Here is a 24,090-nt window from a genome sequence, read left to right as displayed (position 1 = left end):
GTCCATTATAAATGATATTTTGCCTGTATATCGTCCATGAGAGTTGGGAGAAGTCAAGAGCTCAGTATCAGGAAATACCAGACAGATGATGAGGCCGTTATGTGGCTATTAGAGTATCTGGACATGTTCGGTGCCATTACCTTTCCATATATTTCAGCCTTGAAGAGTCCAGCAAATATGAAAACTATTCATCGCAGGACCCCAGCATTAAACATGTATACAAGGTGAGAACATTCATGCACTGTGTGTGAGATACTGGATACTGTGTATAAGGCACATGGCTCGCATTTGTGAATACTTCTATTCTTCTATTCTGCAGGTGAAAAATCTGGGAATACATCAGCTGCCGCTCTCTGTGACCTTTCTTATTCCTGTCCGTTTGGGGGAAAACACAATCTGGGACGCGCCAAACATCATCAGCTCAGAGGTACACTACCATTCAAAAGTTTAGGGTCACTTAGAAATTTCCTTATTTTTGCAGGAAAAGCCCAGTTTTTTTCAATGAAGATAACATGAAATGAATCAGAAATCCACTCTATACATTGTTAATGTGATAAATGACTATTCTAGCTGCAAACGTCTGGTTTTTAATGCAATATCTACATAGGTGTATAGAGGGCCATTTCCAGCAACCATCACTCCAGTGTTCTAATGGTACATTGTGTTTGCTAACTGTGTTAGAAGGATAATGGATGATTAGAAAACACTTGAAAACCCTTGTGCAATTATGTTAGCACCGCTGTAAACAGTTTTGCTGTTTAGAGGAGCTATAAAACAGACCTTCCTTTGACCTAGTTGAGAATCTGGAGCATTACATTTGTGGGTTCGATTAAACTCTCAAAATGGCTAGAAAAAGAGAGCTTTCATGTGAAACTCGACAGTCTATTCTTGTTCTTAGAAATGAAGGCTATTCCATGCGAGAAATTGCCAAGAAACTGAAGATTTCCTACAACGGTGTGTACTACTCCCTTCAGAGGACAGCACACACAGGCTCTAACCAGAGTAGAAAGAGAAGTGGGAGGCCCCGCTGCACAACTGAGCAACAAAACAAGTACATTAGAGTCTCTAGTGTGAGAAATAGACGCCTCACAGGTCCTCAACTGGCAGCTTCATTAAATAGTACCCGCAAACCGCCAGCGTCAACGTCTACAGTGAAGAGGTGACTCCGGGATGCTGGCCTTCAGGGCAGAGTGGCAAAGAAAAAGCCATATCTGAGACTGGCTAATAAAAGGAAAAGATTAATATGGGCAAAAGCTCAGACATTGGACAGAGGAAGATTGGAAAAGAGTGTTATGGACAGACGAATGGAAGTTTGAGGTGTTTGGATCACACAGAAGAACATTTGTGAGACGCAGAACAACTGAAAAGATGCTGGAAGAGCGCCGGACGCCATCTGTCAAGCATGGTGGAGGTCATGTGATGGTCTGGGGTAAAGTGGGAGATTTGTACAAGGTAAAAGGGATTGTGAATAAGGAAGGCTATCACTCCGCAACGCCATGCCATACCCTGTGGACAGCGCTTGATTGGAGCCAATTTCATCCTACAACAGGACAATGACCCAAAGCACCTCCAAATGATGCAAGAACTATTTAGGGAAGAAGCCGGCAGCTGGTATTCTATCTGTAATGGAGTGGCCGGCGCAGTCACCAGATCTCACCCCCATAGAGCTGTTGTGGGAGGAGCTTGACCGTATGGTACGCAAGAAGTGCCCATCAAGCCAATCCAACTTGTGGGAGGGGCTTCTGGAAGCATGGGGGGAAATGTCTCCCGATGACCTCAGCAAATTGACAGCTCGAATGCCAAAGGTCTGCAATGCTGGAATTGCTGCAAATGGAGCATTCCAAGACCAAAGCAAAGTCTGAAGGAGAAAATTATTATTTCAAATAAAAATCATTATTTATAACCTTGTCAATGTCTGGACTGTATTTTCTAGTCATTTTGCAACTCATTTGATAAATATAAGTGTGAGTTTTCATGGAAAACACAAAATTGTCTGGGTGACCCCAAACTTTTGAACGGTAGTGTAGCTCATTAAAACTCAAATTTAAAGTTGTGAGGACAAGATGTTCATGAGCTTCTGGTCCCAAACATTGTATAGAAATATCCCTAATATTTTCCACAAGCACCTGATCTAATCCTGGAGACCACATCTAATCCTGGAGACCACATCTTATCCTGGAGTCCACATCTAAACCTGGAGTCCACATCTAAACCTGGAGACCACATCTAATCCTGGAGACCACATCTAATCCTGGAGACCACATCTAATCCTGGAGACCACATCTAAACCTGGAGACGACATCTAATCCTGGAGACCACATCTTATCCTGGAGACGACATCTAATCCTGTAGACGACATCTAATCCTGTAGACGACATCTAATCCTGGAGACGACATCTAAATCTGGAGGCGACATCTAAACCTGGAGACCACATCTAATCCTGGAGACGACATCTAATCCTGGAGACGACATCTAATCCTGGAGACGACATCTAATCCTGGAGACGACATCTAATCCTGGAGACGACATCTAATCCTGGAGACGACATCTAAATCTGGAGACGACATCTAAACCTGGAGACCACATCTTATCCTGGAGACCACATCTAATCCTGGAGAGCACATCTAAACCTGGAGACCACATCTAAACCTGGAGACCACATCTAATCCTGGAGACCACATCTAATCCTGGAGACGACATGCAATCCTGGAGACGACATGTAATCCTGGAGACGACATGTAATCCTGGAGACGACATGTAATCCTGGAGACGACATGTAATCCTGGAGACCACATCTAATCCTGGATACCACATCTAATCCTGGAGACCACATCTAATCCTGGAGACGACATCTAATCCTGGAGACGACATCTAATCCTGGAGACGACATCTAATCCTGGAGACGACATCTAATCCTGGAGAGGACATCTAATCCTGGAGACGACATCTAAATCTGGAGACTACATCTAATCCTGGAGACTACATCTAATCCTGGAGACCACATCTAATCCTGGAGACCACATTTTATCCTGGAGACCACATATTATCCTGGAGACAACATCTAAATCTGGAGACCACATCTAATCCTGGAGACGACATCTAATCCTGGAGACGACATCTAATCCTGGAGACGACATCTAATCCTGGAGACGACATCTAAATCTGGAGACCACATCTAAACCTGGAGACCACATCTAAACCTGGAGACCACATCTAAACCTGGAGACCACATCTAAACCTGGAGACCACATCTAATCCTGGAGACCACATCTAATCCTGGAGACCACATCTAATCCTGGAGACGACATCTAATCCTGGAGACGACATCTAATCCTGGAGACGACATCTAAACCTGGAGACGACATCTAAACCTGGAGACGACATCTTATCCTGGAGACCACATCTAATCCTGGAGACCACATCTAATCCTGGAGACCACATCTTATCCTGGAGGCCACATCTTATCCTGGAGGCCACATCTAATCCTGGAGACGACATCTAATCCTGGAGACGACATCTAATCCTGGAGACGACATCTAATCCTGGAGACGACATCTAATCCTGGAGACGACATCTAATCCTGGAGACGACATCTAATCCTGGAGACGACATCTAAACCTGGAGACGACATCTAAACCTGGAGACCACATCTAATCCTGGAGACCACATCTAATCCTGGAGACCACATTTTATCCTGGAGACCACATTTTATCCTGGAGACCACATCTAATCCTGGAGACCACATCTAATCCTGGAGACGACATCTAATCCTGGACACGACATCTAAACCTGGAGACCACATCTAAACCTGGAGACGACATCTAATCCCGGAGACGACATCTAATCCTGGAGACGACATCTAATCCTGGAGACGACATCTAATCCTGGAGACGACATCTAATCCTGGAGACGACATCTAATCCTGGAGACGACATCTAATCCTGGAGACGACATCTAAATCTGGAGACTACATCTAATCCTGGAGACTACATCTAATCCTGGAGACTACATCTAATCCTGGAGACCACATTTTATCCTGGAGACCACATATTATCCTGGAGATCACATCTAAATCTGGAGACCACATCTAAATCTGGAGACCACATCTAAACCTGGAGACCACATCTAAACCTGGAGACCACATCTAAACCTGAAGACCACATCTAAACCTGGAGACCACATCTAATCCTGGAGAACACATTTTATCCTGGAGGCCACATCTAATCCTGGAGAAGACATCTAATCCTGGTGACGACATCTAATCCTTGAGACGACATTTAATCCTGGAGACGACATCTAATCCTGGAGACGACATCTAATCCTGGAGACGACATCTAATCCTGAAGACGACATCTAATCCTGGAGACGACATCTAAATCTGGAGACTACATCTAATCCTGGAGACGACATCTAATCCTGGAGACGACATCTAATCCTGGAGACGACATCTAAATCTGGAGACCACATCTAAACCTGGAGACCACATCTAAACCTGGAGACCACATCTAATCCTGGAGACGACATCTAATCCTGGAGACGACATCTAATCCTGGAGACGACATCTAATCCTGGAGACGACATCTAATCCTGGAGACGACATCTAATCCTGGAGACGACATCTAATCCTGGAGACGACATCTAAACCTGGAGACGACATCTAAACCTGGAGACGACATCTAATCCTGGAGACCACATCTAATCCTGGAGACCACATTTTATCCTGGAGACCACATCTAATCCTGGAGACCACATCTAATCCTGGAGACGACATCTAATCCTGGACACGACATCTAAACCTGGAGACCACATCTAAACCTGGAGATGACATCTAATCCTGGAGACGACATCTAATCCTGGAGACGACATCTAATCCTGGAGACGACATCTAATCCTGGAGACGACATCTAATCCTGGAGACGACATCTAATCCTGGAGACGACATCTAATCCTGGAGACGACATCTAAATCTGGAGACTACATCTAATCCTGGAGACTACATCTAATCCTGGAGACGACATCTAATCCTGGAGACGACATCTAATCCTGGAGACGACATCTAATCCTGGAGACGACATCTAATCCTGGAGACGACATCTAATCCTGGAGACGACATCTAATCCTGAAGACGACATCTAATCCTGGAGACGACATCTAAATCTGGAGACTACATCTAATCCTGGAGACTACATCTAATCCTGGAGACCACATCTAATCCTGGAGACCACATTTTATCCTGGAGACCACATATTATCCTGGAGACCACATCTAAATCTGGAGACCACATCTAAATCTGGAGACCACATCTAAACCTGGAGACCACATCTAAACCTGGAGACCACATCTAAACCTGAAGACCACATCTAAACCTGGAGACCACATCTAATCCTGGAGACCACATTTTATCCTGGAGGCCACATCTAATCCTGGAGACGACATCTAATCCTGGAGACGACATCTAATCCTGGGGACGACATCTAATCCTGGAGACGACATCTAATCCTGGAGACGACATCTAATCCTGGAGACGACATCTAATCCTGGAGACGACATCTAATCCTGGAGACGACATCTAATCCTGGACACAACATCTAAACCTGGACACGACATCTAAACCTGGAGACGACATCTAATCCTGGAGACGACATCTAATCCTGGAGACGACATCTAATCCTGGAGACGACATCTAATCCTGGAGACGACATCTAAATCTGGAGACGACATCTAATCCTGGAGACAACATCTAATCCTGGAGACGACATCTAAATCTGGAGACGACATCTAAACCTGGAGACCACATCTAAACCTGGAGACCACATCTAATCCTGGAGACCACATCTAATCCTGGAGACCAAATCTAATCCTGGAGACCAAATCTAATCCTGGGGACCACATCTAATCCTGGAGACCACATCTAATCCTGGAGACCACATATTATCCTGGAGACCACATCTAAATCTGGAGACCACATCTAAATCTGGAGACCACATCTAAACCTGGAGACCACATCTAAACCTGGAGACCACATCTAAACCTGAAGACCACATCTAAACCTGGAGACCACATCTAATCCTGGAGACCACATTTTATCCTGGAGGCCACATCTAATCCTGGAGACGACATCTAATCCTGGAGACGACATCTAATCCTGGGGACGACATCTAATCCTGGAGACGACATCTAATCCTGGAGACGACATCTAATCCTGGAGACGACATCTAATCCTGGAGACCACATCTAATCCTGGAGACGACATCTAATCCTGGACACGACATCTAAACCTGGACACGACATCTAAACCTGGACACGACATCTAATCCTGGAGACGACATCTAATCCTGGAGACGACATCTAATCCTGGAGACGACATCTAATCCTGGAGGCGACATCTAAATCTGGAGACGACATCTAATCCTGGAGACGACATCTAATCCTGGAGACGACATCTAAATCTGGAGACGACATCTAAACCTGGAGACCACATCTAAACCTGGAGACCACATCTAATCTTGGAGACCACATCTAATCCTGGAGACCAAATCTAATCCTGGAGACCAAATCTAATCCTGGGGACCACATCTAATCCTGGAGACCACATCTAATCCTGGGGACCACATCTAATCCTGGAGACCACATCTAATCCTGGAGACGACATCTAATCCTGGAGACGACATCTAAATCTGGAGACTACATCTAATCCTGGAGACTACATCTAATCCTGGAGACCACATCTAATCCTGGAGACCACATTTTATCCTGGAGGCCACATATTATCCTGGAGACCACATCTAAATCTGGAGACCACATCTAAATCTGGAGACCACATCTAAACCTGGAGACCACATCTAAACCTGGAGACCACATCTAAACCTGAAGACCACATCTAAACCTGGAGACCACATCTAATCCTGGAGACCACATTTTATCCTGGAGGCCACATCTAATCCTGGAGACGACATCTAATCCTGGAGACGACATCTAATCCTGGAGACGACATCTAATCCTGGAGACGACATCTAATCCTGGAGACGACATCTAATCCTGGAGACGACATCTAATCCTGGAGACGACATCTAATCCTGGAGACGACATCTAATCCTGGACACGACATCTAAACCTGGACACGACATCTAAACCTGGAGACGACATCTAATCCTGGAGACGACATCTAATCCTGGAGACGACATCTAATCCTGGAGACCACATCTAATCCTGGAGACGACATCTAATCCTGGAGACGACATCTAATCCTGGAGACGACATCTAATCCTGGAGACGACATCTAAATCTGGAGACGACATCTAAACCTGGAGACCACATCTAAACCTGGAGACCAAATCTAATCCTGGAGACCAAATCTAATCCTGGGGACCACATCTAATCCTGGAGACCACATCTAATCCTGGAGACCAAATCTAATCCTGGAGACCAAATCTAATCCTGGGGACCACATCTAATCCTGGAGACCACATCTAATCCTGGGGACCACATCTAATCCTGGAGACCACATCTAATCCTGGGGACCACATCGATAACTGTCTGCACTTCTTATCTTCTTGTTTTCTCTATAATTGTAGATAATTTGATTCTTTTATATACATCATGTTATTCTCTTTTCATTCCAGCCTCAGGTCACCAAATGTAGAACAATAAATATAACAGAGGGACCTCAGAACCACCGGGAGCTCCTAAAATCAAGTCCAGTTCTGGTAAGAACCTTCCCAGGCATTCACCGTCTACGCAGATCACATAGAATGTACTGAAACTGCTCCAACAGGGTCAACAGAAAGTGTCCGGAGCTCTGCCAAGACTCACACACTGAGGCCCCACGCACACGACCGTAGTTTTTATCCGTAATTACAGATCCTTAATTACGGATAACATTTTGGATCCATTCATTTCTATTGGCCACAGACCCTTTTATGTATATTTACGGATGTGTGTCCGGGCCGTGGAAATGATCCACAAAATATAGAACATGTCCTATTCTTGTCCGCAATTATGGCAGAGACTCCCCAAAGAAGTCTATGGGTGTTTCCGCAATTGTGGACGGCTCGGATGTGAATCTGTAGCTGTCGGATCCGTATTTGTGGACCGTAAAAACCCTGACGGTCGTGTGCATGAGGCCTGATATTTTATAGCAATCCACAAACAAGAATCTTTTCCCACCTATAAGAGAACGACAGAGGATCAACGTACTGAGTAGATGACCTGTGGATCAATGACTTGTGGCCACACTCAGTATATTGACCAGTGCAGCCAACGGCCAGAGAACCCGTGAACAGGAGACAGATGTAGTCATCTCTAATCAAAAGCACAACACAAACCCAAAGTTACATCACACAAGACACAATGCAGGGAAAAAAACAAGAAAAATGATCAGGTGACGGCGCCACCTAAAGACTGCATGAATGTTTTCTTGTTTTCTTCCCCTGCATTGAATCTCATCCCTATGATAAGGAGTCGTCCTTCCTGGGATGGCAGTAGGAGGCTGCCGGGCACTTTCCTACAACACAGATCCACGAGCGCTGGTTCGTCTGATGCCCACCCCCAGAGAGCAGGCTGACTGCTGGGTCTTGTGGTACTAGATAGAAATGATCCAGGTACAGCTTGTACTCATTGCCCTTGAGGAGCGCCACTGTCTTCTCCCCCTTTCTGCCCTTATCTTTCCGTACTGGATCACACAAGATCGGGATCAATATGCTGCACCGAGGATGACACCACCAGATCTTCCTGCGGGATTACATTCATGGACATGACCTTCAGTGGGGGATTTGTGGCACTTTTCATTTTAAATTTAACGTATTAAAAACAGACACCGAGATAAATATTATAAATAGTAGATTATTGAAACGTCCTGCAAATCCGGTCACACGTAGATGCATCACCCGCTGCTGTCTCCTCCTGTGCAGTCACTGTCCGCAGTCTCTCCTGCTGTGCAGTCACTGTGCACTGTCTCTCCTCCTGTGCAGTCACTGTGCGCTGTCTCTTCCTCCTGTGCAGTCACTGTGCGCTGTCTCTCCTCCTGTGCAGTCACTGTGCGCTGCCTCTTCCTCCTGTGCAGTCACTGTGCGCTGTCTCTCCTCCTGTGCAGTCACTGTGCGCTGCCTCTTCCTCCTGTGCAGTCACTGTGCGCTGTCTCTCCTCCTGTGCAGTCACTGTGCGCTGTCTCTTCCTCCTGTGCAGTCACTGTGCGCTGTCTCTCCTCCTGTGCAGTCACTGTGCGCTGCCTCTTCCTCCTGTGCAGTCACTGTGCGCTGTCTCTTCCTCCTGTGCAGTCACTGTGCGCTGTCTCTCCTCCTGTGCAGTCACTGTGCGCTGCCTCTTCCTCCTGTGCAGTCACTGTGCGCTGTCTCTCCTCCTGTGCAGTCACTGTGCGCTGCCTCTTCCTCCTGTGCAGTCACTGTGCGCTGTCTCTCCTCCTGTGCAGTCACTGTGCGCTGTCTCTTCCTCCTGTGCAGTCACTGTGCGCTGTCTCTCCTCCTGTGCAGTCACTGTGCGCTGCCTCTTCCTCCTGTGCAGTCACTGTGCGCTGTCTCTCCTCCTGTGCAGTCACTGTGCGCTGCCTCTTCCTCCTGTGCAGTCACTGTGCGCTGTCTTTCCTCCTGTGCAGTCACTGTGCGCTGTCTCTCCTCCTGTGCAGTCACTGTGCGCTGTCTCTCCTCCTGTGCAGTCACTGTGCGCTGTCTCTCCTCCTGTGCAGTCACTGTGCGCTGTCTCTCCTCCTGTGCAGTCACTGTGCGCTGTCTCTCCTCCTGTGCAGTCACTGTGCGCTGTCTCTTCCTCCTGTGCAGTCACTGTGCGCTGTCTCTCCTCCTGTGCAGTCACTGTGCGCTGCCTCTTCCTCCTGTGCAATCACTGTGCGCTGTCTCTCCTCCTGTGCAATCACTGTGCGCTGTCTCTCCTCCTGTGCAGTTACTGTGCGCTGTCTCTCCTCCTGTGCAGTTACTGTGCGCTGTCTCTCCTCCTGTGCAGTCACTGTGCGCTGCCTCTTCCTCCTGTGCAGTCACTGTGCGCTGTCTCTCCTCCTGTGCAGTCACTGTGCGCTGTCTCTCCTCCTGTGCAGTCACTGTGCGCTGTCTCTCCTCCTGTGCAGTCACTGTGCACTGCCTCTTCCTCCTGTGCAGTCACTATGCGCTGTCTCTCCTCCTGTGCAGTCACTGTGCGCTGTCTCTCCTCCTGTGCAGTTACTGTGCGCTGTCTCTCCTCCTGTGCAGTTACTGTGCGCTGTCTCTCCTCCTGTGCAGTCACTGTGCGCTGCCTCTTCCTCCTGTGCAGTCACTGTGCGCTGTCTCTCCTCCTGTGCAGTCACTGTGCGCTGTCTCTCCTCCTGTGCAGTCACTGTGCGCTGCCTCTTCCTCCTGTGCAGTCACTGTGCGCTGTCTCTCCTCCTGTGCAGTCACTGTGCGCTGTCTCTCCTCCTGTGCAGTCACTGTGCGCTGTCTCTCCTCCTGTGCAGTCACTGTCCGCAGTCTCTCCTCCTGTGCAGTCACTGTGCGCTGTCTCTCCTCCTGTGCAGTCACTGTGCACTGTCTCTCCTCCTGTGCAGTCACTGTGCGCTGTCTCTTCCTCCTGTGCAGTCACTGTGCGCTGTCTCTCCTCCTGTGCAGTCACTGTGCGCTGCCTCTTCCTCCTGTGCAGTCACTGTGCGCTGTCTCTCCTCCTGTGCAGTCACTGTGCGCTGCCTCTTCCTCCTGTGCAGTCACTGTGCGCTGTCTCTCCTCCTGTGCAGTCACTGTGCGCTGTCTCTTCCTCCTGTGCAGTCACTGTGCGCTGTCTCTCCTCCTGTGCAGTCACTGTGCGCTGCCTCTTCCTCCTGTGCAGTCACTGTGCGCTGTCTCTTCCTCCTGTGCAGTCACTGTGCGCTGTCTCTCCTCCTGTGCAGTCACTGTGCGCTGCCTCTTCCTCCTGTGCAGTCACTGTGCGCTGTCTCTCCTCCTGTGCAGTCACTGTGCGCTGCCTCTTCCTCCTGTGCAGTCACTGTGCGCTGTCTCTCCTCCTGTGCAGTCACTGTGCGCTGTCTCTTCCTCCTGTGCAGTCACTGTGCGCTGTCTCTCCTCCTGTGCAGTCACTGTGCGCTGCCTCTTCCTCCTGTGCAGTCACTGTGCGCTGTCTCTCCTCCTGTGCAGTCACTGTGCGCTGCCTCTTCCTCCTGTGCAGTCACTGTGCGCTGTCTTTCCTCCTGTGCAGTCACTGTGCGCTGTCTCTCCTCCTGTGCAGTCACTGTGCGCTGTCTCTCCTCCTGTGCAGTCACTGTGCGCTGTCTCTCCTCCTGTGCAGTCACTGTGCGCTGTCTCTTCCTCCTGTGCAGTCACTGTGCGCTGTCTCTCCTCCTGTGCAGTCACTGTGCGCTGCCTCTTCCTCCTGTGCAATCACTGTGCGCTGTCTCTCCTCCTGTGCAATCACTGTGCGCTGTCTCTCCTCCTGTGCAGTTACTGTGCGCTGTCTCTCCTCCTGTGCAGTTACTGTGCGCTGTCTCTCCTCCTGTGCAGTCACTGTGCGCTGCCTCTTCCTCCTGTGCAGTCACTGTGCGCTGTCTCTCCTCCTGTGCAGTCACTGTGCGCTGTCTCTCCTCCTGTGCAGTCACTGTGCGCTGTCTCTCCTCCTGTGCAGTCACTGTGCACTGCCTCTTCCTCCTGTGCAGTCACTATGCGCTGTCTCTCCTCCTGTGCAGTCACTGTGCGCTGTCTCTCCTCCTGTGCAGTTACTGTGCGCTGTCTCTCCTCCTGTGCAGTTACTGTGCGCTGTCTCTCCTCCTGTGCAGTCACTGTGCGCTGCCTCTTCCTCCTGTGCAGTCACTGTGCGCTGTCTCTCCTCCTGTGCAGTCACTGTGCGCTGTCTCTCCTCCTGTGCAGTCACTGTGCGCTGCCTCTTCCTCCTGTGCAGTCACTGTGCGCTGTCTCTCCTCCTGTGCAGTCACTGTGCGCTGTCTCTCCTCCTGTGCAGTCACTGTGCGCTGTCTCTCCTCCTGTGCAGTCACTGTCCGCAGTCTCTCCTCCTGTGCAGTCACTGTGCGCTGTCTCTCCTCCTGTGCAGTCACTGTGCGCTGCCTCTTCCTCCTGTGCAGTCACTGTGCGCTGCCTCTTCCTCCTGTGCAGTCACTGTGCGCTGTCTCTCCTCCTGTGCAGTTACTGTGCGCTGTCTCTCCTCCTGTGCAGTTACTGTGCGCTGTCTCTCCTCCTGTGCAGTCACTGTGCGCTGCCTCTTCCTCCTGTGCAGTCACTGTGCGCTGTCTCTCCTCCTGTGCAGTCACTGTGCGCTGTCTCTCCTCCTGTGCAGTTACTGTGTGCTGTCTCTCCTCTTGTGCAGTCACTGTGCGCTGTCTCTCCTATTGTGCAGTCACTGTCCGCAGTCTCTCCTCCTGTGCAGTCACTGTGCGCTGTCTCTCCTCCTGTGCAGTCACTGTGCGCTGCCTCTTCCTCCTGTGCAGTCACTGTGCGCTGTCTCTCCTCCTGTGCAGTTACTGTGCGCTGTCTCTCCTCCTGTGCAGTTACTGTGCGCTGTCTCTCCTCCTGTGCAGTCACTGTGCGCTGCCTCTTCCTCCTGTGCAGTCACTGTGCGCTGTCTCTCCTCCTGTGCAGTCACTGTGCGCTGTCTCTCCTCCTGTGCAGTTACTGTGCGCTGTCTCTCCTCCTGTGCAGTTACTGTCCGCAGTCTCTCCTCTTGTGCAGTCACTGTGCGCTGTCTCTCCTCCTGTGCAGTCACTGTGTGCAGTCTCTCCTCCTGTGCAGTCACTGTCCGCTGCCTCTTCCTCCTGTGCAGTCACTGTGCGCTCTCTTCCTCCTGTGCAGTCACTGTGCGCTGTCTCTCCTCCTGTGCAGTCACTGTGTGCTCTCTTCCTCCTGTGCAGTCACTGTGTGCAGTCTCTTCCTCCTGTGCAGTCACTGTGCGCTGTCTCTCCTCCTGTGCAGTCACTGTGCGCTGCCTCTACCTCCTGTGCAGTCACTGTGCGCTGTCTCTCCTCCTGTGCAGTCACTGTGCGCTGTCTCTCCTCCTGTGCAGTCACTGTGCGCTGTCTCTCCTCCTGTGCAGTCACTGTCCGCAGTCTCTCCTCCTGTGCAGTCACTGTGTGCTGTCTCTCCTCCTGTGCAGTCACTGTGCGCTGTCTCTCCTCCTGTGCAGTCACTGTGCGCTGTCTCTCCTCCTGTGCAGTCACTGTGTGCAGTCTCTTCCTCCTGTGCAGTTACTGTGCGCTGTCTCTCCTCCTGTGCAGTCACTGTGTGCAGTCTCTCCTCCTGTGCAGTTACTGTGCGCTGTCTCTCCTCCTGTGCAGTCACTGTGCGCTGCCTCTTCCTCCTGTGCAGTCACTGTGCGCTGTCTCTCCTCCTGTGCAGTCACTGTGTGCAGTCTCTCCTCCTGTGCAGTCACTGTCCGCAGTCTCTCTTCCTGTGCAGTCACTGTGCGCTGTCTCTTCCTCCTGTGCAGTCACTTGCGCTGTCTCTCCTCCTGTGTAGTCACTTGCGCTGTCTCTCCTCCTGTGCAGTCACTGTGCGCTGTCTCTCCTCCTGTGCAGTCACTGTGCGCTGTCTCTCCTCCTGTGCAGTCACTGTGCGCTGCCTCTTCCTCCTGTGCAGTCACTGTGCGCTGTCTCTCCTCCTGTGCAGTCACTGTGCGCTGCCTCTACCTCCTGTGCAGTCACTGTGCGCTGTCTCTCCTCCTGTGCAGTCACTGTGCGCTGTCTCTCCTCCTGTGCAGTCACTGTGTGCAGTCTCTCCTCCTGTGCAGTCACTGTCCGCAGTCTCTCCTCCTGTGCAGTCACTGTGTGCTGTCTCTCCTCCTGTGCAGTCACTGTGCGCTGTCTCTCCTCCTGTGCAGTCACTGTGCGCTGTCTCTCCTCCTGTGCAGTCACTGTGTGCAGTCTCTTCCTCCTGTGCAGTTACTGTGCGCTGTCTCTCCTCCTGTGCAGTCACTGTGTGCAGTCTCTCCTCCTGTGCAGTTACTGTGCGCTGTCTCTCCTCCTGTGCAGTCACTGTGCGCTGCCTCTTCCTCCTGTGCAGTCACTGTGCGCTGTCTCTCCTCCTGTGCAGTCACTGTGTGCAGTCTCTCCTCCTGTGCAGTCACTGTCCGCAGTCTCTCTTCCTGTGCAGTCACTGTGCGCTGTATCTTCCTCCTGTGCAGTCACTTGCGCTGTCTCTCCTCCTGTGTAGTCACTTGCGCTGTCTCTCCTCCTGTGCAGTCACTGTGCGCTGTCTCTCCTCCTGTGCAGTCACTGTGCGCTGTCTCTCCTCCTGTGCAGTCACTGTGCGCTGCCTCTTCCTCCTGTGCAGTCACTGTGCGCTGTCTCTCCTCCTGTGCAGTCACTGTGCGCTGTCTCTCCTCCTGTGCAGTCACTGTGTGCAGTCTCTCCTCCTGTGCAGTCACTGTGTGCAGTCTCTCCTCCTGTGCAGTCACTGTCCGCAGTCTCTCTTCCTGTGCAGTCACTGTGCGCTGTCTCTTCCTCCTGTGCAGTCACTTGCGCTGTCTCTTCCTCCTGTGCAGTCGCTTGCGCTGCCTCTTCCTCCTGTGCAGTCACTTGCGCTGCCTCTTCCTCCTGTGCAGTCACTGTGCGCTGTCTCTCCTCCTGTGCAGTCACTGTGCGCTGTCTCTTTCTCTTGCAAGCTGTTTGCGCTTCAGAAATATTCTGCTTCTATATTCCGGCAGGAAGTCACCTACCATTGTCAGCCATATTAGTTCTTCTGGAGCTAATTTCTGTCACCCAGAGGCTCCTCCCCCTCCATCTCTCAGGTCTCTTTGGCTGTCAGTCCCAGTAAAGAACCTCCCCCCACCGCTGACTGTTCAGAGACCATCTTCATCATACGGTGTGAGACATACTCTAGGAGATATAGCTCATTAGTGAGGGGGGGGGGGAGTAGCTAACATCCAGTGGCGTAACTACCGCGGTAGCAGCAGTAGCGGCTGCTACGGGGCCCGGGGCTTGAGGGGGCCTGTGCCGCCAGCCGACACGCCCACCCAAATGCCCGGTGGCGCCGCTAGCAGCCGTTATGGCTGCTACAGCGGTAGTGCCACTACTGTGGGGCCCGCGCCGCCAAGCCTTACACAGGCCCTCTCATCATGCCTGTAGGTGTCGCTAGCATCGGAGGGGGCCCCAGTGCTAGCGGCAGCTAAATACATGTATTAGCACTGAATGGCCGGGCATGTTCCGTGCCTGACCATCCAGTGCCTTACAATGACACTGATTGGCTAGCGGCGCGATGACATCATCGCGCCGCTTCCATGCTTGGAAGGTGCTGATTGGCGGGGCAAGTCATTCTGCCCCGCCAATCAGCGTCATTGGAGGACGCTCGTTCAGCTCCTGCAGACATGCTCAGAAGAGAGCATGTCTGCATCGCCAGTGAACAGCGTGGGAACAAGATCATGTGAGTATGTCAAGTTTATTTTATTTTTTCCTCAAAAATGTGAATGGCATTATCTATAATGGGGGGGGTCGTCTTTATGTGGGCTATTTATATATAGGGGGTCTATATGTTGGGCAGTAGCTACAGGGGGGTCTATATGTGGGGCAGTAGCTACAGGGGGGTCTATATGTGGGGGTGTGGGCCACTATATACAGGGGGCTCTATATGTGGGCCATTATATACAGGGGGGTCTATATGTGGGCCACTATATACAGGGGGGTCTATATGTGGGCCACTATATACAGGGGGGGTCTATATGTGGGGCACTAGCTACAGGGGAGGTCTGTATGTGGGGATGTGGGCCACTATCTACAGGGGGGTCTATATGTGGGGCAGTATATGTGAGACACTATACAAGGGTGGGCTATATGTAGAACACTATCTATAGGGGAGCTATTTTTTAGGGTACTTTCTATAGGGGTGGGCTATGTGTGGGACACTATATACAGGGGTGGGTTACCTGTGGGGCACTAGCAACAGGGTGGCTATATGTAGTGCACAGTCTACAGGGGTGGGCTATATGTGGGACACTATATACAGGGGGAGCTATATGTGAGACACTATCTACAGAGGTGGGCTATACGTGGAGCACTAACTATAGGGGAAGCTATATGTAGGGCAGCACGGTGGCTCAGTGGTTAGCACTATTGCCTTGCAGCTCTGGAATCCATATGTGGGCACTATCTACAGGGGCTTCTATGTAGGTCACTATCTACAGGGGGCACGGTGTGTGTGTGTGTGTGTGTGTGTGTGTGTGTGTGTGTGTGTGTGTGTGTGTGTGTGTGTGTGTGTGTGTGTGTGTGTGTGTCCGTTATATTTAGATGTGTTGAGAATTTTAACTTTGTTTATAGGTGCAGAAATGTTTTAAAAGTGAGAATCTGAAGACATCTGAGCAGAAATGGGTCATGGCCGGGAGAAATCCATCATAGATGTCTGAACCGGAGGGAGAAGAAAAGAACTAGAATCTGAGACGTCACCGGTGAGTCACTTAATGTAAATGTTTATTCTGCCTCTAATCAGTATTGTAGTCACTGTATGATCTGCAGCGAGATGATGGGTGGTATGATTTTTTTTTGTGAAACCGTATCTCCCAGCATATCCTTACCATTGTTCCGGCCATGCTGGGAGCTGTAGTTTTACGCCGTACAAACCTATACGCAGTGGCGTAACTACCGCTATAGCAGCCGTAGCGACTTCTACGGGGCCTGCAGCATGAGAGGGCCCGTGGCACCCGCCGGCACGGCCCCCTCCCATGGCCGCAGGCTCCGCTAGCAGCCGCTATGGCTGCTACAGCGCGACGCCACTGAAGGGGTTGTTCCTACAAAAGACATGCATCCCCTATCCACAGGATAGGGGATACATGTGGGATCGCTGGGACGCTCAGCGATGAGGAGAACGGGGGACCGAAAGTCCCCCCTAAGTTCTCCATGACAAACCTCGGACTTCCGGGGTCTGTGTCGGCAGCTCCGTAGAAATGAATGGAGCGCCGGTCGTGCTTGTGCGCATGCGTGACCAGCGCTCCTTTCATTTTTATTGAACTGCGCAGACGCCAGAAGTCCGAGGTTAGTCATGGAGAACTTCGGGGGACTTTCGGTCCCCCATTCTCCTTATCGCTGCCAGCGATCACACATGTATCCCCTATCCTGTGGATAGGGGATGCATGTCTTTTGTAGGACAAACTATAGGCCGTTTTTTTTTGGGGGGGGGCCTATATGGCGTTATCTACAGAGGGGGTCTGTATGGTGTTATCTACAGAGGGGGCTGTATGGTGTTATCTACAGGGGCTGTGTATGGTGCTATCTATAGGGGGGCTCTGTGTGGTGGAATCTATAGGGAGGCACTATCTACAAGGGGGGGGTTGTGTGATACCCAGCAGAGGGGGGGCCCCAGTCAAAAGTTTGCTATGGGGCCCAGTCTTTCCTAGTTACGCCCCTGCTAACATCTCCAGCTATGTGGGCTTTGCGGCTCAGTCCATCTCCACCCTCGTTACTCTCCACGTCTCTCTTACAAGCTGCTTCTATCTCCTATGTTTTCTGTGATCCATCTCTTCATATTCCTCCTGGCCTCTCCTCCACCCCTGCAGAGAGATGATAACGCTGACTCCATCTATATAATATAACCAGACTTTTGGCTGCAAGTAGAGACTTTAAGATAGTGAGGAACCGAAACACAAAGTGGATTAGAAAGTAGCAGAACTTTTCGTTAACAATGATGAAACTTTCTTTACATAAAACTGGAAAACCCCTTTAATAATTGACTGAAAATATCAACATTAATCGAACGTATGAGGAATCAGTGGACATCGTTTCCATCACTTCTGGGACGGCGCTCTTTACCCTTGTTCTTTGCCTCATTCCACAGAACTGCTCCGTTGGGTCGTGTCTCAGAAGTGTCTGTAACATCAGCAATTTAAAGAATGGGGAATCCGTGACCTTCACCGTCAGCGGACCAGTGACGAAAGACTGGAAAACGCAGGTCATGATGTGTCTATGTGTAGAGAAGGTCTATGTGTTCTGTAATAGAGTCCTCTACAAGGTGTGGGAGATATGGAGGCCACCTGAGATGATTGCATATAGACAATATACTAAGTTTAACAATAAATCCCATAAATCATTATATGAACGTTCTCCGGATACTATGTAAAGTATTGTCTGTGGTAAATCAGGGCTTCATTGCAGGGGAAGACAAAACTCCGGGGATGAGGCCTAGTCAAGAAGTCATCCATGTGAGATGTATCCACCATGAGGACAATGTACTTCAGAGTCCCCATAAAGGAGGAAGGTGACCGGACTGTGTGGTCCCCCTCCAGATCTTGGTGCTTGCACTCAATGTTATCTCATGGTGGCAAAAGCCGCTCGGACTCCACAAAGGTGTCTGGATAATGTTCCTCAGTAAATTGATCCTTTCCTCCACATATCGATGACGTCCCCCGGTCCTGTGTACTGTCCTTGGGATGAATAGATCATGGGATAATGTGTTTGTATTGTACTGTAATATTTGATATTCTTCTTTTTTTGGTCTCAGATTGAACAGGAGAAAATGTCGATCCAGAGCTCAGCAGAAATTGAATATGACCCTCAGATCTATTTTATGGAGCAGAATTTCACCAAAGCTCAGGTACCAGCCATGCCCCATGTGCTCTCTATGTTCTATGGAGACTCTGAGATGATGGGGTGAGGATTGTCTTCCCTCTATATGGGACTGTCCGTTTTCTTATATATGTGGTGGGCTTGTTTGACCGAATTTGTCCTTTGGGAATTTGTCCTCCTGTCTGGACAATTCTTCTCTTTGTCTGAGGAAACTCTTCTACCATCTTCTCCATGTTTCCTCTTCTCTGCCCTCGTTGTCCACCATGTTATCTCTCCGCAGGCTCAGACAGTGCTGGAGGTAACCGTTCAGTATAATTACCTCCCTATAATAATCGGCAGTAGTGCCGGGGGATTGGTCCTCTTTGCCCTGATTACCGCTGGCCTCTACAAGGTGAGTCTACCTCAGGTGCTATTCACACTTCAACTTTACTTGGTGTCACAATAAATATTTCCTAGATCTTCTTCATTAATAGGAACTCATATTAGGCCAAACCAAAGCAGAAACCTGAGCGCACATTTTATTTGGTGGGGGGCCCCGTGTGCGTCCTTACAGCTAAACCTCATGATATGGGACAAGGTCCAGGAAGAGAAACCCCGTTAGTGGATGACAGATGAGTTGAGTTGAGGATAGTCAACCTGCAGCTTCTCCAAGACTTTATTGCACTGGGAGGAAGAGTCCGGTGAATAGTCCCAGGTGTCACATAACGGCCGTTGTCTATATAGTCACATCGGTCCATCCCACAGTCTTGTATACGTCATTTCGCACACTAGTCGTTATCTTCACCTCTCTAGGACTCGACTTTGTCTCTGACCTCTTATGTTCTTACCATCTTCTCTTCTGTAGCTTGGGTTCTTTAAGCGTCAATACAAACAGATGCTGGAAAACACTGAAGGTAAAGACGCAGGAGGCGATGCCGCTGTGGACCCCCAAACCAACGGAGTGCCTGAGTGAAGAGGACGCCACTGACTGACGGAATAATATTATCTTCTCCTGCCTGTAATATTCTGTACTCCATATTTATCTACCACATCATCTACTCTGCCGGTATTATACTTAAGTCTATGTAATTCTGAGATCCAAATATTCCGTGATACCCAACACAAAGCGAAGCCGGACATGACCGACCCGTCACCCTCAGCCCATTATCGAAGCGTGGTCCTTCCCATAATCATCTCCTCTACGCTGATAAAGAATAAAGAGCAACGACGCCGGCAGCAAGTCAACCGCAATCGGTAGTAATGGAAGAGAAGGATCACAATGGTCAATTCCACCTCAACAAGGAAGAAGCCGCTGATCGCTGTGATCAAATCATTTCTGTTTTTTTGAATTGCAGAAAAGATTGTGAATGGAAAGTCCATGGATTATGAAGTTTATCCTATAAGAAACCTCCAGTATTACGTGAAGACCCATATACCCGAAATGTCTGTATAATGTGTGTTGTGTAATTGTTGTGCCCCCTGTAGTCACTGCACAGTCTGGTGGTCTCTATATTGTAGCAGCAAATAGTCACGGACTCCATCCCCCTCTCCACGCATCATGGAATATAACGCAAATAAAAAAAGACAGCGATATATTCCCATCCTCCATATTCAGAGCCGCTCATCACTAGTCTCCTATAGGAGGAAATATGTGATGACTAGGAATTATATCTATAACCCAGGTGATATGTGACTCCAAGCCCCTCCCCCTCCATATATATATATATATATATATATATATACACAGCTATTCTGTATACAGTGAGAAGATCATTGAGATTGTGAGAGGTTTCTTTGTCAGTCTCATCATCTGAAGAGGTTGTATGGACTTTGTATTATTGAGAGTTAATAAATGAGTTCAGTTATAAGATTATTATGTATCAGTCCAAACACCCAGGGACACGTCTTCTACTATTGTCATTAGTCCTAGTAGGCAGGATCGGCTTTATATCGGCCTATACACATAAGAAAAACTCTCCCTCTGTCATTTCTGACCTGCAACCCTGTAAATGAGACCACCTAGTCATAATTATAATGTCTATAGTCATCATCCAGCCATAGTCATCATCCAGCCATAGTCATCATCCAGCCATAGTCATCATCCAGCCATAGCTATCATCCAGCCATAGCCATCATCCAGCCATAGTCATCATCCAGCCATAGCCATCATCCAGCCATAGCCATCATCCAGCCATAGCCATCATCCAGCCCTAGCCATCATCCAGCCCTAGCCATCATCCAGCCCTAGTCATCATCCAGCCCTAGTCATCATCCAGCCATAGTCATCATCCAGCCATAGCCATCATCCAGCCATAGTCATCATCCAGCCATAGCCATCATCCAGCCATAGCCATCATCAAGCCATAGCCATCATCCAGCCATAGTCATCATCCAGCCATAGTCATCATCCAGCCATGTCTATAGTCATCAACTTGCCATATCTATTATAATTATCCAGCCACGTCTATAGCCATCATCCAGCCAATATCGCCAACTTGTTGGGGTGTTCTAATTCAGGACTAGCCTCCCTGACATTATTCCCTCTACTTCGCCCTTTGTCTCCCAACTAGCTGCCTTATTTTCCAGCATCTCCAAGCTACCATCCTCCCCCGCATCTACCCCAGCGAACAAAAAACACCTCTCCATGTTGTTAATTGCCCTCAATGTTGAAAGTTGCTCATTTAGAACCAGAATACGGGTCTCTCAATGGGAAAATCTCAGTGCACAGCAGCATGGTCCCTCACCCGGCTGTTGAAGTAGAGCATAGATGGCATAGGATGGACACAGGGTAGAATTGGCATAGGATGGACACTGGGTAGCATTGGCACTGATAGAGTTAGTTGTGACAAATGGGAATCTCTAATCAATAAACAGTGAGTGCAAATTTTGTGGGGAAAAAACACAAACAAAAAAATAAAAATTTCTTCTAAAATCCCTTAATCTAAAGTTAATTAATCTCAAATCACACAAAGGTCAATGCATATTTCAGACCGGTGCACACTCACAAGCTCCCACACTCGCTCAGCTGCTTTTGTCACTAAGCTGCTTTTGTCACTTCCTCTGGCTGCACAAAAATTACATAGATCTATAATGCCACTATCTGCCATAAATGAGGAGTGATGTAGATCTATGATGTCACTATCTGCCATAAATGAGGAGTGATGTAGATCTATGATGTCACTATCTACTATAAATGAGGAGTGATGTAGATCTATGATGTCACTATCTGCCATAAATGAGGAGTGATGTAGATCTATGATGTCACTATCTGCCATAAATGAGGAGTGATGTAGATCTATGATGTCACTATCTACTATAAATGAGGAGTGATGTAGATCTATGATGTCACTATCTGCCATAAATGAGGAGTGATGTAGATCTATGATGTCACTATCTACTATAAATGAGGAGTGATGTAGATCTATGATGTCACTATCTGCCATAAATGAGGAGTGATGTAGATCTATGATGTCACTATCTGCCATAAATGAGGAGTGATGTAGATCTATAATGTCACTATCTACCATAACTGAGGAGTGATGTAGATCTATGATGTCACTATCTACTATAAATGAGGAGTGATGTAGATCTATGATGTCACTATCTTCCATAAATGAGGAGTGATGTAGATCTATGATGCCACTATCTGCCATAAATGAGGAGTGATGTAGATCTATGATGTCACTATCTACCATAACTGAGGAGTGATGTAGATCTATGATGTCAATATCTACTATAAATGAGGAGTGATGTAGATCTATAATGTCACTATCTGCCATAAATGAGGAGTGATGTAGATCTATGATGTCACTATCTGCCATAAATGAGGAGTGATGTAGATCTATGATGTCAATATCTACTATAAATGAGGAGTGATGTAGATCTATGATGTCACTATCTACCATAAATGAGAAGTGATGTAGATCTATGATGTCACTATTATAAATGAGGAGTGATGTAGATCTATGATGTCACTATTATAAATGAGGAGTTATGTAGATCTATGATGTCACTATTATAAATGAGGAGTGATGTAGATCTATGATGTCACTATCTATTTTAAATGAGTAGTGATGTAGATCTATGATGTCCCTATCTACCATAAATGAGGAGTGATGTGGACCTATAATGTCACTATCTATTATAAATGAAGAGTGATGTAGATCTATGATGTCTGTAAAGGATCTGCCAGGCACAGCTTCTGTGTCGACGCCCGTTGGCAATGAGTCTGCACCTGCTTCTATGTCTGTGAGACTGACTCCATCATCCACCACTCAGGATGGCAGGCTTAGGAGTGGGAGAGCCTATCACAGCCTGGCCAGACGGAGCTAGCTCCCGCCCTCTGTCTATTTATACCTGCCTTTCCTGTTCCTCCTGGCTTGTGATTATGTAATGATGGGGGTAGGGAAACAGACAGGTGAGCCCTAATCTACCCGCCACTCAGTCCCTGCCTACTTGCAACGACCCGCCCTAGGCGACAGGGTACAACTGGGCGACGGTCCCTACGCTCAATAAGTGCACAACAGACAAACAGACAAGGGTACACAGAAGCAAGGGAAAAGGGGCAGTTCCCACGGCAACACTGTGAGCAACAGGAGTGGTGAACGAGCCGAGTCAAACCAGGAGTGTACGAGGTACCAAACGCAGAGCAGGAGAGTAGTGAACAAGCCGAGTCAAACCAGGAGTGTAAGAGGTACCAAACGCAGAGCAGGAGAATAGTCAGTAAGCCAGGATCATATGAAGCAGGGACAAATAGTTCAAGTAGCTGCAGCAGGGCCAGGAAACCAAACGAGAAGAATCACCATCAAGGAGGAACAGGAAAGGCAGGTATAAATAGACAGAGGGCGGGAGCTAGCTCCGTCTGGCCAGGCTGTGATAGGCTCTCCCACTCCTAAGCCTGCCATCCTGAGTGGTGGAAGATGGAGTCAGTCTCACAGACATAGACGCAGGTGCAGACTGATTACCTGTGGGCGTTGACACAGAAGCTGTGCCTGGCAGATCCTTTACAGTAGATAGTGACATTATAGGTCCACATCACTCCTCATTTATGGTAGATAGGGACATCATAGATCTGCATCACTCCTCAATTATAGTAGATAGTGACATCATTTATCTACATCACTCCTCATTTATGGTAGATAGTGCCATTATAGATCTACATCACTCATCATTTATGGCAGATAGTGACATCATAGATCTACATCACTCCTCATTTATGGCAGTTAGTGACATAATATATCTACATCACTCCTCATTTATAGTAGATAGTGACATCATAGATCCACATCACTCATCATTTATGGCAGTTAGTGACATAATATATCTACATCACTCCTCATTTATAGTAGATAGTGACATCATAGATCCACATCACTCATCATTTATAGTAGATAGTGACATCATAGATCTACATCACTCCTCATTTATAGTAGATAGTGACATTATAGATCTACATCACTCCTAATTTATGATAGATAGTGGCATCATAGATCTACATCACTCCTCATTTATAGTAGATAGTGACATCATAGATCTGCATCACTCCTCAATTATAGTAGATAGTGACATCATTTATTTACATCACTCCTAATTTATGATAGATAGTGACATCATAGATCTGCATCACTCC

At 48.6% G+C, this 24,090-nt stretch overlaps 1 protein-coding gene across 1 annotated transcript in view; it reads left to right on the top strand.

Annotated features, from left to right (window-relative positions):
• The window catches only part of LOC142656728 (integrin alpha-M-like), a 101,559-nt gene extending 81,260 nt beyond the window's left edge, over positions 1-20,299 (top strand). The window contains exons 23-29 of the mRNA XM_075831655.1: positions 158-224; positions 320-427; positions 7,624-7,707; positions 17,755-17,868; positions 18,418-18,510; positions 18,763-18,873; positions 19,327-20,299. Of these exons, the coding sequence (XP_075687770.1) occupies positions 158-224; positions 320-427; positions 7,624-7,707; positions 17,755-17,868; positions 18,418-18,510; positions 18,763-18,873; positions 19,327-19,434 (685 nt within the window). The 3' untranslated portion in view covers positions 19,435-20,299. The remainder of the gene's footprint in view (positions 1-157; positions 225-319; positions 428-7,623; positions 7,708-17,754; positions 17,869-18,417; positions 18,511-18,762; positions 18,874-19,326) is intronic.
• Positions 20,300-24,090: the final 3,791 nt, after the last annotated feature.

Source organism: Rhinoderma darwinii, chromosome 6 (assembly GCF_050947455.1).
Source record: "Rhinoderma darwinii isolate aRhiDar2 chromosome 6, aRhiDar2.hap1, whole genome shotgun sequence".
NCBI classification, from domain to species: Eukaryota; Metazoa; Chordata; class Amphibia; order Anura; family Rhinodermatidae; genus Rhinoderma; species Rhinoderma darwinii.
The sequence above is the reverse complement of the archived record's forward strand: the minus strand, read 5'-3'. Positions and strand labels throughout refer to the sequence as shown.